At 36.1% G+C, this 12,743-nt stretch overlaps 1 protein-coding gene across 3 annotated transcripts in view; it reads left to right on the top strand.

Annotated features, from left to right (window-relative positions):
• LOC135688200 (ephrin type-A receptor 3) overlaps nucleotides 1-12,743 on the top strand; it is a 36,054-nt gene that overhangs the window by 22,828 nt on the left and 483 nt on the right. Inside the window, exons 19-20 of one of the 3 annotated variants that reach the window (XM_089114172.1) lie at nucleotides 6,729-6,775; nucleotides 8,335-9,332. In XM_089114172.1, coding sequence (XP_088970298.1) covers nucleotides 6,729-6,741 — 13 coding nt within the window. In that variant the 3' untranslated portion in view covers nucleotides 6,742-6,775; nucleotides 8,335-9,332. The other 2 variants (XM_089114173.1, XM_089114174.1) reach the window with 2 other exon arrangements.

The following is a 12,743-nucleotide window of genomic DNA, read 5'->3' as shown; positions in this document are numbered from 1 at the left end:
TACCGACCACCGTCCCAATCACAAGATCACTTTTTCGAAAATCTTGGCAAAGCAGTTGATCATTACAGTGAAAAATGTGACAAATTTTTATTACTTGGGGATTTTAATACAGTAGAGACAGGTCAACAGATTCGTACTTTTATGAATAGCTATGACCTCAGAAATCTGGTGAAGGAGCCAACCTGTTTCAAGGCTGACAATCCACGGTGTATTGACCTAATCTTAACCAACAGATATAGGAGCTTCCAACATACCACCACTACCGAGACAGGTCTCTCTGACTTTCACAAAATGATAGTCACAGTTTTGAAAACGACGTACCAAAAGGCTGGACCTACTGTTATTAACTATAGAGAATATAAGAAATTTTCGGAGCAGACTTTCAAACGAGAACTTAAGGAAGAGTTGGCTAACATTAAAACAACTGATTTAGACTACAGTTCTTTTCAAAATTGCTTTGAGAAGGTACTTGATAAGCATGCACCGATGAAGAAAAAATACGCAAGGGCCAATGATGGTCCCTTCATGAATCGAGTTCTTCGTAAAGCTACTATGCTGCGCTCTAGGTTGAAAAATAGATATAATAAAAGCCGCACAGCTGAACATTGGGAAGCGTTTCGTCGACAGCGTAATTTGTGTGTCAAATTATTTAGAACGGAAAAAAGAAATTTCTATAAAAATTTGAATACTTCTGATATTACAGACAACAAGAAATTTTGGAAAATTGTAAAACCTGTCCTTTCCGATAAAAGTCGATCGAACTCAAATATTACCCTTATCGATAATAATAGGATGATTTCCAATGATAAGGAAGTTGCAGAAGCCATGAACGATTATTTTATATCGATTACTGACTCATTAGGTCTGACAGGGAACAGGGAAGTTACCATAAGTACAAATGGTTTATCAGATCCTATAGAAAAGGCTATAATGAAATATTCAAAACACCCTAGCATTAGGAAAATTCGCAGTTTTGCTCGAATTAACGGCTACTTTAAATTCCAAGAGGTTACTGTGGAACAGATGCACTCTGAAATTGAGGGGCTTAATCCTAAAAAGGCAACAACCTTTGGAAATATACCCGCGAGAGTGCTGAAAAATAGCTCTGACATTTGTTCCGAATCGTTGCAGCTTATTTTCAATAACTGCATTCAAAATGGTGTCTTTCCGGACCTATTAAAACTAGCAGATGTCACTTCCCTCCACAAATCGGAGGAGAAAACCAATAAGAAAAATTACAGACCGGTTAGTGTATTACCAACTGTTTCAAAGGTTTTTGAGAGACTTATGGATAAACAGATTATTGATTATATGCAATCTTATTTATCGTCACTTTTATGTGGTTTTCGTAAAGGGTACAATGTGCAGCACGCATTAGTTCGAATGCTTGAAAAATGGAAAGCAAGCTTAGACAGGGGAGAAAATGTTGGCGCAATCCTTATGGATCTCTCGAAAGCCTTTGATTGTATTAAACATGACCTCCTTATAGCAAAACTAGATGCTTACGGATTCAGCCATGAAGCACTGTGTCTTGTTAACAGCTACTTGGAAAATAGGGATCAGAGAGTTAAGATTAATGGATCATTCAGTACCTACAAACAACTGTTCCTTGGTGTTCCGGAAGGATCAGTTCTTGGTCCCCTTTTCTTTAACATCTACATAAATGACTTACTTCTCTCCTTAATGGATACGGATATCTGCAATTACGCGGATGATACAACTCTATATGCGTGCGATAAAAATCTCAATAATGTAATTGCAAGGCTAGAGAATAACTCAAGTATTACTATCCAATGGTTCGCTGATAACTTTATGAAGTTGAATACAAACAAATGTCATTTACTTATTTTTGGCAAAAGTTCTAATCAACAGGTTAAAGTTAATGTAGGAGATTCTATCATAGAAAACTCGGAAGAGCAAAAGCTACTAGGTGTTGTGATAGACAAAAAACTCAGTTTTGAGACACATATCAGTAAGTTATGTAAGAAGGCTGGTAGCAAACTCACCGCCCTCGCTCGCATATCTGGATACATGGACGCTAATAAACTTAAAATCTTAATGAGAGCATTTGTAATTAGCCAATTCGAATATTGTCCACTAGTCTGGATGTTCCACAGTAGGCACTTGAATGGTAAGATTAATAGAAAACACGAAAGAGCTCTGAGAATTGCATACAAAGACTATGATTCTAGCTTCAACACTCTGCTAGAAAATGATGGCTCGGTAAATATTCATGTAAAACACCTGCGAAATCTTATGATTGAAATGTTTAAAACAAAGGGAAATATCAACCCTCCTTTTATGAGGGAGATTTTCTGCGAGCGTCATGCTGTTTATAATTTGAGAAATAATAATGAATTTATGGTACCAAGAGTAAGAACAACCATTTATGGAACCGAAACTATCAAATATAGAGGGCAGCGTCTTTGGCTCTCTTTACCTCAGCACATAAGGAATGCTCAATCTATTAATGAGTTTAAGAAAGAAATTAAAAGCTGGAATGGCACAGACTGTAAATGCAAACTATGTAGGACGTTCGTGCCACAGCTTGGTTTTTTGTAATTCTATCTTTTAAATAGCTCAGGTTTTTATAGTTTTTTAATGGATCATTTTGTATTTAAAATTTTATGTATTTAATCTCGTATGTATTTAGTTGATGTAGTAGTTTTAACAGTTGGCTTGGATTAGCTCATTTCTTTGTAAATAGCTATGTAGCGCCAACTTTAAATAAATTGATTATTATTATTATTATTATTATTATTATTATTATTATTATTATTATTATTATTATTATTATTATTATTATTATTATTATTATTATTATTATTATTATTATTATCGTTGAGCAGTGGCGTTCACACGCACATTGTACACGATCTCGTTTCTTCGATTTTTCAAACAGCCTGGATGTCTACAACGCTTATTTAAAGATACGAATTAGTATATTGTATTCAACCGAGCCAGAATCGTTATGCTGCGACCTCGCTTACTATGGCTTCTAATAATTTCGGTGGTTTGTTCGTACTGCGGAAAGGATTTTCAGGTGCTAGGCCGCCACACATGGCGCTGCAGAAAAAGATTGCCCGAGAGTGCTGGACCAAACAACACGATTAATATCACATCAGAGTCTGACAAAAATGCCCTCCAGACGTCGGGTATAGTTAAATGTGTCTGTGGGAAAGAATGTTCGGGTGCTAAAGGACTGAAAATGCACCAAAGACGATGCAGAGTAATTGAAGGCCTAGAGGATCAACCGTTGGATTTTGAAAATTCAAATATTGGCGCCAACCAATCACTGATCAGCCATACGGAAGTGACAACGGATACACTTTGTGATTATGAAATCAAACCTGGTGTACGTCTGCCTAAGACTGATGATCAATGGAATACTGCTAACAATTATTTTAAATCTATTTTTATTAACACTAAAATTGAGAAAGTCTCTCTTGATTCCACGATTAAATTCATGAACGATTCAATTTACAATTATTTTAAACATTCATACGGAACCGTCAACGGAACTCGTGATAATGATCTACTTAACAAATATAAGGACTGCTCCAAACAATCACTCAAGAAAGAATTAAAACGTCTGAAATTGTCAAGTGCTCCACCTACTGAAATTAAATTTGTATCCCGCCTTCTTCGATCAAAACTCAGCCAGGATCGTAACATTTGCAGCTCTGCAACAACATCCCAAGATTACGATAAGCTCATCTCGAAGAACCTCTGGAGTTTCGTAAAAAATGTTATCGAAAAACAATCTGCCGTTCTGCCATCATTCTCTGTTAACCGTTGTACACAATTTTTCGTTAAAATGTTTTCAGCAGTCTTCCCAGACCGGCAATTTGTCATACCTCCATGGATTCCTTCTCTTTCTCAACCTTCAGTTCCATTTGATACACAACCCCCGTCTTATGAAAAAGTGACAAAAGTTATTCGCAAAATGAAGTCAGCAGGATCTCCATGCCCTTTGGACAAGATTTCTATTATTTGTTTCAAGAGATGCCCTTACCTCCGGTCATTTCTGACTGAAATAATACGTGTTGTGTGGACCACGGGCCACGTTCCTAGCGAATGGAAAAAAGCTTGTACAGTTTTAGTCTATAAAAAAGGCAGCATTGATGATCCGGCAAACTTTCGACCTATTACCCTCGAGTCTGTACCGCTAAAAATATTTACCTCTTGCCTGCGTGATGCTCTGTTTTCCTTTCTCAAACAAAATAATTTCATTGAACACGAGATCCAGAAAGGGTTCACTCCTAACATCTCTGGAGTGCTGGAACATACTTCACTGATGGCCCATATTATCAATAAAGCACGCATAAAGCAACGCTCTGTGGTTGTCACTCTTTTGGATTTAAAGAACGCATTTGGAGAGGTCCATCATAACTTAATCATTAAAGCTATGGACTATCATCACATCCCTGCTCACTTTCAAGATCTCGTGTCTAATCTTTATACTGATTTCCACACTTCAATTATAACAGATAATTTCAGGTCTCCGGCCATTCCAGTCAAAAGAGGAGTACTGCAAGGGGACTGCCTCAGCCCTCTCATTTTCAATTTATGTTTCAACACCTTTATTCAGCTGGTAAAACAAGACAAATATAAACAACTTGGATTTTCTCCTCATGACGGCAATGATCGCTTGTTTAACCCGGTTCACTGGTTTCAATTCGCTGATGATGCTGCAGTTGTCACAAGTGATGAACGCGAAAATCAATTATTGCTAAACTGTTTTACAAGATGGTGCCAATGGGCAAATATGATCATCCGCGTAGACAAGTGCATCACCTTTGGAATTAAAAAGTTTGCAACTAAATCTGCACAGTTTCAGCCTAAACTCTTCATTAACAACGATCCTGTCCCTTTTGTGAAACATGGCGAATCTTTCAAATACCTGGGTCGTTTCTTCAATTATGATATGAAGAACCAGGAACACAAGGATCACTTGACCTCTTCTCTCCGTGAGGTGCTCAAAGTTATCGATTCCTTGAAAATTCACCCGCGGAACAAAATTCTACTGTTTAATCAATACATCCTTTCAAAGCTCTCTTGGGATCTCACAGTTGCTAATCTCTCCAAAACGTGGGTTTGCGAAAACTTAGATCAGCTTGTCACAAAATTCGTTCGACAGTGGCTCGAGCTTCCAATATCTTCGACATTGAGTGGCATAGTTCTTTCTCGTAAACACTTTGGTCTTGAGCTTCTGCTTCCTTCCGTAAAGTTTCAACAGTGCCAGACTGTTCTTCGAAACTCACTCAAATCTTCGCCCAACGAAAACATCAAATCCCTATGGATGAACACCAATTATGGACCTAATATACAGTTCGACGCATACAAGAACACTAAGGCGGTACTGAAATGTGTAAGGGATGAACACACTGAAAAGCTCAAAACTCAGTTAACATCTCAAGGCTTCATCATTTCATTCCTGCTTGAGCATTCATATACAAAGTTAACCTCACTCTGGTCTGCAGCTCAAAGTAAACTTCCAAAAAACATCTTCAACTTTACGATAAGGTATCTCAACAACACACTAGCCACAAGGAACAACCTCTGCTTATGGAAAATTAGCTCTTCTCCAGATTGCTCATTCTGCCTTCAGCCTGAATCACTTCTTCATGTCGTAGCTGGATGTAACAAATACCTTGAGCAAGGGCGTTTTACTTGGAGGCACGACTCTGCCCTGCACTTCATTGCATCATCATTTCAATGTATCCGAGATGTATTCATTTCTGCTGACATTCCCGCTTATTTATCACCATGTATCATAACTGGCGATTCGTTCCGTCCCGACATGCTAATCAAAACTGCTTCTAACTGTCTGTATGTCATCGAATTAACTGTTGGGTTCGAGACTAACCTGGACAATAACGCTTCGCGTAAAGCTGAGAAGTACCGTTCCCTTCTAAAGGAACTACGCCCTAAGTTCAAAAAAGTAAACTTTGTTAATCTATCTATCAGCTGTCTCGGTATCTTTGGTAACTCCTGTGATTCTTTCATCGATATGTGTGATGAACTAAAACTTGACTACCAACACCTTAATTTTATAATTAAAAAACTGTCAGCAATAATTATACGCACATCCTATTATATATTCTGTATGCGCAATAAGACTTGGACAAACCCTGAACTGCTCTCCTTCTAAAGATTCTTTGCACTCATATGATTTATTTAAATGTTATAACTTTTGTAAAATTAGTAAACTTGTCACCAGGCTAGCCGATAGTAACTACCTGTAAAGTGAGGTTACTGTTGTAAGTAGAAGAATATAAATTAAAAAATGTTTTCATTATTATGTTAATATATTAATATATGTTAATATTGGAGTCCACGATGTGTCAGTTTTGTTGAAAAATTACTTGTATGTTTATTTCAAATATGAGCTTGGAATTTATTCAAAACATCTCCAATGATGTTAGGATCCTAAATTATGGCATTTTAACTTGCTTCAAGGAAAGAAGTTTTTTTTCAAAAATTGATAATTTTTTACTTTTTATGCATATCCAGGGCCACAGTTTTTTGAAAAATATAAGGTAAAAAATTTTGACTGACAATATAAGGTAAAAATTTATCAAATACTGTTGCGAACATAAGATACGGCAGTTTTGGTTGCCTGAAAAAATAATTTTTGTTGATTGTGACCAGTTGTTTATTGTGACGTCTTTTAAAGGTTTTTTGTGAAAGAATTTTTATAATATCATCCTAACCTTTTCTTTCAGATCTGATTTCTAATGTCATGGAAGTATCTTGAAGTGACAACAAAAAGGTATTTAATGAAACTTAATGTTTTTTTACAACAATAAAATTATTTTATATTAGTTGATGATTTCTAATTTTTGCATATCCGGGGTCATAGTTCTTTTTAAAATGAGTAGTATTTTTGTTTCAGAATATCTGCTCGAAATTCATCCAAAACTTGTGAAATTATGTTGGAAACGTAAATTAAGGCATTTTAGGTTGCTTGTAACAAAGTTTTTTCCCGAAAATTGACAATGTTTGATTTTTTTGCATATCCTGGGTCAAACCATTTAATAGAAAAGACTAGGATGTTTATCTTGATATATGAGCTTGACTTTCATCAAAAACACTAAAACGATGATGTGAAATTAAAATGATGTTTGAAACGACAATCAAGGCATTTTAGGTTGTTTCGTGAAAAAAATTGCTTTTTTCAGAAAAATAAATTTTTTTAAGCTCTTTTCTATTAAAGGTCAGAGTTTTCTTGAAAATGACTTGTCTTATCTTCAAAATTTATCTTATAAATAACTTATCTCAGAATATTAGCTTCAAATTCATCCAAAATTCGTCAAATGGTGTTTGGAACCTAAATTAAGGCGTTTTAGGCTGTTTTGAGGAAAAAGGAATTTTCCCAAAAATTTACAATCTTTTATTTTTTAATTTTGAAAGGGATTATCGAAGTTTGTTATAAGGACCAGGGTTTCGAGGTCATGGGAACCGATGGTTCTTATATTTTCCCCTCCATTTATCCCCTCCATTTGTCCCCTCTATTTGTGCCCTCCATTTGTCCCCTCCATTTGTCCCCCCATTTGTCCTATACATTTGTCCCCTCCATTTGTCCCCTCCATTTGCCCCCTCCATTTGTCCCCTCCATTTGTCCCCCCATTTGTCCCCTCCATTTGTTCTGGGTTTTCTCGGTCTTTATGTCTTGGGATTGTAAGCCAAGCACATTTATCATTTAGCTGATTGATTTTATGTAGATGATCGAGTTTCTTTGCGTCAGTCAGCCTTGCATAATCGCTTTTGTATTGAATGTGCATCGTGTGTCTCTTTGCATGTTTTGGTCCTCTTGATTGGCTCTGTTCATGCCGTTTGGCGTTTTTGTGTCCGTTACTCAAACAGCATTTGCATTGTTATGCGTAAATAACATTACTAGAGTTGCAATCCAGTCTTTCTTTTAAGTCGTAGTTTTTGTCAGTGTTAATAAAGATAAATGTAGTAGTACCGTCTGTGGTATGCTGGATGGAACGAACTAGTTACTGCTATGCCTGTTATTATTGCATTGTAACACGAAAACATTGCTAACACATTCCAAATTCAACTTTAAAATTGCTTTCCTGCTTTATCGGCAACGAATGAAGTGGAGGATATTTCATCATTCACGACCTCATGGTCAGGTTTGACTTGAGTTTTGCCTCTTTACAAGGTTCTGTGATGAAATTTTTCCAGAATAAATTGTTTATCCTTGTATAAGTTATTGTAAAATCAATCTGGTATCTCTAATCACCACCAGGAGAAAGCCAGATCCAGGAGCTCTTGTGACTTCATGAAGAGGGCATTAGTAAACAGGTAATTTTTCTTTTGCAGAAATTGGCCAAAGTGTGTCCATAGAAATCACAAAGTGACAACTTTCCAACAGATAATTCATTCCGTATTGATACACAATGAACCCTTGCGTCCTAGAAAATGTGCGGCTCTCGAATTTAGGTGGCTCGGGTACCCAGGAAACTTTTTGCTTGTATACTCAGGCTATTCCTTCTAAGCAATGATGATTTTATTTCTCTTTCGAAAAGGTTGCAGTTGTTAACTTTGGTGGCTTGTAGACAGTTCTGCCCTGGTCGTGTCGCTTGCTTCTCAGTATATCTCAGTATATATCTTATTCTACTTTCACTAAGATCTATTTATGGTTTAAAGAGAGCTGAAAATTTCAATTCTCTCTGAGTTTCCTCTCAATTCAAAATTCCTTTCTCTAGTTCCTTTAAATGCATTTGTGTTCTGTTTCCTTTCGGCTGCCGTTAATCATGCATGTTTTGCCATTGCGAATTCCAAGACTTCCTGGACTGTATATTGCACCATCGCAGACGTGATTTTGATTTATTACAACCATTTGGATATGCAAATCTTCCAAACAACGATCTAATGCAGATTTTTTGTATTGTGATAAAAACTTTTTTGACGAATTCAATAGAAATTTACTTCTCCTCACTCTCCAATTCATTCATAAATCTGACCGATTTGATTAAACCAACTTCATTGTAGACCAGCAAACGCAGCCATTTGGTCCTATTTGAAGTAAAGTCCCTTTAGGCCCTATTCTGTTTTGTTTTAACTTTTTATTTTCGCAAACTGTTTGAGACAGTCAATTGTAGTTTTATGTAATGGCCCTGCAGTAATCACAGCCTTCTGCTTCCTATAGTGGCGTTCCCTGTATTGTAGTAAAGTAATTTTTGGTAGTAGCGTAGTTTGTAGTATGTATTGTAACTTTTTAGTGGAACCTTATAAAAATTGTGTCATCAATGCTACCAGCCCTCATTTCGACATGTTTTACACTTAGACTGCAAAGACAAATCCGTATTATTTTATTTATTAAATGAAAGAATTACCATGCAAAAGAAGTTAATGGATAAACTGAATACGCTAACGTTACATAGAATGACTTTGGCATTCTCTTGTTCTTAAAGGCACCGGGGAGCAGAAGGGGGAGGCTTTGCTATCTTTTGGACCTCTTTTTTCAACGCTCTGCGGTGCCTGTTTTAGGGAGAAATGTTTGTTTTTCTTCGTTCTTTAAATTTTTAAAGTCCTGATTTTTAAAGATACTAATTTTTTCATAAAATTCAGTTTCTTTAAAGAAATTTTGAAGATGGCCAACGAAGCAACTTAGAAACGTGAAGAAGGAAATTCCTTGACTTTTTTGACTGTTGCTCTCGTTTCGATAGTTCTCAACCCTTTTTATAATTGAAAGGCCCTTATAGCTTTGCTCACTTTTTCATTAGAACTTATAATAAGAACAAGAAGATATGCAAGAAAATGTTCTCTCCAGAAACATCTTTACGATAAATTTGAACGAAAATGAGAATATTAAAAATTGATACTACTTTACTAAAATTGGTTGTAATGGAACAATAGATGGTGGGCGCATTAAGAGACCTCTGAAAACTTTCACCTTTAACAAAAATATACAGATGCTGATTTAAGAGGTTGAAAAATACAGTATTAACCTAATAGGTAACTGTTATACAACTAGTTTTGTCTGTCGTGAATCGAGTTTGTGGTTCGTTATCGTTAATGAGGATGTCTTTCGACGTTTGTGTTGAGGATGTTTTGTTTGTCATCGTGCCATTGTTATTTTAGTTGTTTTTAGTCATTTGCCATTAATTTGTGTCATTAGGGTTTTGTGTGCGTCACTCATGTTGTTAAAAGCGTATGTTCTTTCAGTGTAAGTCCAGTCGAGTCGAAGTTGTCGTTAAACAAAGTCGTAATGTTGTAATCGTTGGTTGCTGCTAATTTTTTATTTCGCTATTGAAGAATATTGGTTTTAAAAAAAAATACGTTATTTTACATAACCCACATTTGAAATTTTTCCTGATCTATTTACATCTTGCAAAAGAGTTTATCATGTCTATTATCTGATTCTCATAACAGGTTTCAATCTCATGGCAGCAAATTTAAGAGAGGGGAGGGATGACCAACATTCTAAAAGCCAAAAGGAATGTAACTCATTTATGGGTTTGAAGTACTTTTTACCTTCTCCGCAGGGGGGAGCCGTGCTAAAACCTGTTCGGGGATATTATTCGTGTTGCTTTCGAAGATGTTCAGCCATTCAGAGTTCTCATTATGCCTTTTCTCTTTTCCCCAGATATTGTTCCAGAATTCACATATTTGTCCTTCTGACGGTATTTCATCTAGAGTGATATCTGATTTTCCGATCTCTCGGTAGAACTTTTTAGCGTCTGTTTCAAAGATTTTTTCTGTCTATAGAATTTATTCCGTTTAATGTACCTCCGTAGTCGCTGAGCCTTAACTTGTAGTTTTTGCTTTAGTTCTTCTTCAATAGCTGGTACTTGGTCTTTGCTTTTTATCTTATACTTTCGCAGAACTTTTCTAGCCTTCTCAGATTTTATTTCTTTATCATTCTGAAGCTCTTCTAGAAGAGAAATTTCCTTTCTATGGTTCTCGATTTCTTTATCAATTTTTACTTGCCATTTCGGTTTACTAGGCTTACATACAATTCTTTTCTTTCTCTTAGGTTTGACACCACATCTTTTTTGGATTACTTTTCCTGTTGCATATATAAGTTCGTTTAGTTCTGTAAGGTTTGGGTCGGTTTCCTCACATAGTTGTTTTAGGGTTTCGTTTCCGACCTCAATTATATTTCTGTATTTGTTGGTATGTCGAAATTTAAATAAAGGCTTTCATAATCTCCTCAGATTTGCTACAATCCCTGACAAAAGTCCTTGGAACACCCTGCGACCAATGAAAGATTTTGAAGAAATAAAGGTTTCCGGCTGTAAGATACAGAAATATCCCCCCTCCCCCCAAAAACAATGTTGGCTGAAAAGCCTATTACTTACCCTAGGTAATAAACTGACATTGGACGACTTTCAAACTGTTGTTATTCAACATTGTTTCAAGGGGGAGAGGGGGATGCTACTGAAGTTATGCAAAATTTCAGCTTGGTGTACCAAGACTTTTGGCAAGGATTGTAGTTTATTTGAATATAATCCTTCAATGTTGTCACTCTCAGTGTTGCGTGAGCACCATGCAACAAAAGTGTCCTCAGTGTTGTTTGTTTGAGGTTTTTCAAGTGCGTAGTAAAAAAATACATTACTTCCTTGTATTCTTCTCTACTCCACCTTTTCTTTTTTCTTTTTGTTGTCGACTTTCATTTTTCTACTTGGGTTGAGATTATGTAATGTTTTATATATTTCTGTAAGAAGCAGTTGCAGATTTTTATCATGGATAGACGTCGAGTTGTCTTTTTCAAGAAGATTTTGGAAGCTTGATTCATAGTCATCATAGGCAAGATGCAAAGACTATTCATGAATTCTATTTATTCTGTTGTTCATCTGTCGATCACAAAACATCCAAATTAAAGGGCAGTAGCTAAATTGTGATAAAATGAAGACGTGCATGGTCTGTTTCACTTTTCTATCATCCATGTAGTTGGAGATTCGGGATACAGCATGTAGCTTTTGGCTGGCCTTTTTGCATATCGATTGTACGTGTCCTTTGAACGACAAATTATTATCAATACTTATTCCAAGAAGTTTTTGTTCTTTACTTGGTTTAATTATCGTTTTATCTATTTTCAGAGATGTGTCATTGCTGCCTTTACCAAAATTTATAAAATGGCATTTATCCCCATTCAGTTTCATATAATTATTTTTAAACCATTCTCTCAAGATAACTGCATCTTGTTCTAGTGTTTTAATAGCCTGCTTAATGTCTTGGTGGATGACATATAGCGTTGTGTCATCAGCATAATTGCATATTTGGCTATTTGATATAAACATAAACATGTCATTTATGTATATATTGCACAAGAGAGGTCCCAAAACTGATCCTTGTGGCACACCTACCCTGGATGCAACCGTCATACATCCAACTCTATTAAAAGACTACCTTTTCTTATCATTATGTTAATTTTTACACCAAAAAGCAACGCACGAAGTAACCATCATATTATCCAAATAACGAGATATAACTTTTTGCTTTGGGGGGCAGCCCTGATAAATAAGCGTAACAACAGCCATATTTTACAAAGCACAAATATCTTAATTATGCTGCCTGGGCTTTTTTTGGGGGCAAAGACTCCGGTATCTAGGTCCTTGATAACAGCGATATGAAACAGAACGCCAGACACTGAAGAAACTTTTTGCCGTGCAATGCGGAAATCAGTATGCTTCACTGCCTCACTACAGAGTTATCCCTCTAGCGTACTCTACACACATCATTGGTTTGCATTTACATAACAAAAATCGAGCCCTCAACCGAAT

This window comes from Rhopilema esculentum, chromosome 19 (assembly GCF_057945365.1).
Source record: "Rhopilema esculentum isolate cy_ngs chromosome 19, ASM5794536v1, whole genome shotgun sequence".
In the NCBI taxonomy this organism is placed as follows: domain Eukaryota; kingdom Metazoa; phylum Cnidaria; class Scyphozoa; order Rhizostomeae; family Rhizostomatidae; genus Rhopilema; species Rhopilema esculentum.
Note: the sequence above shows the minus strand (reverse complement) of the source record. Positions and strands in the feature narration are given on the sequence as shown.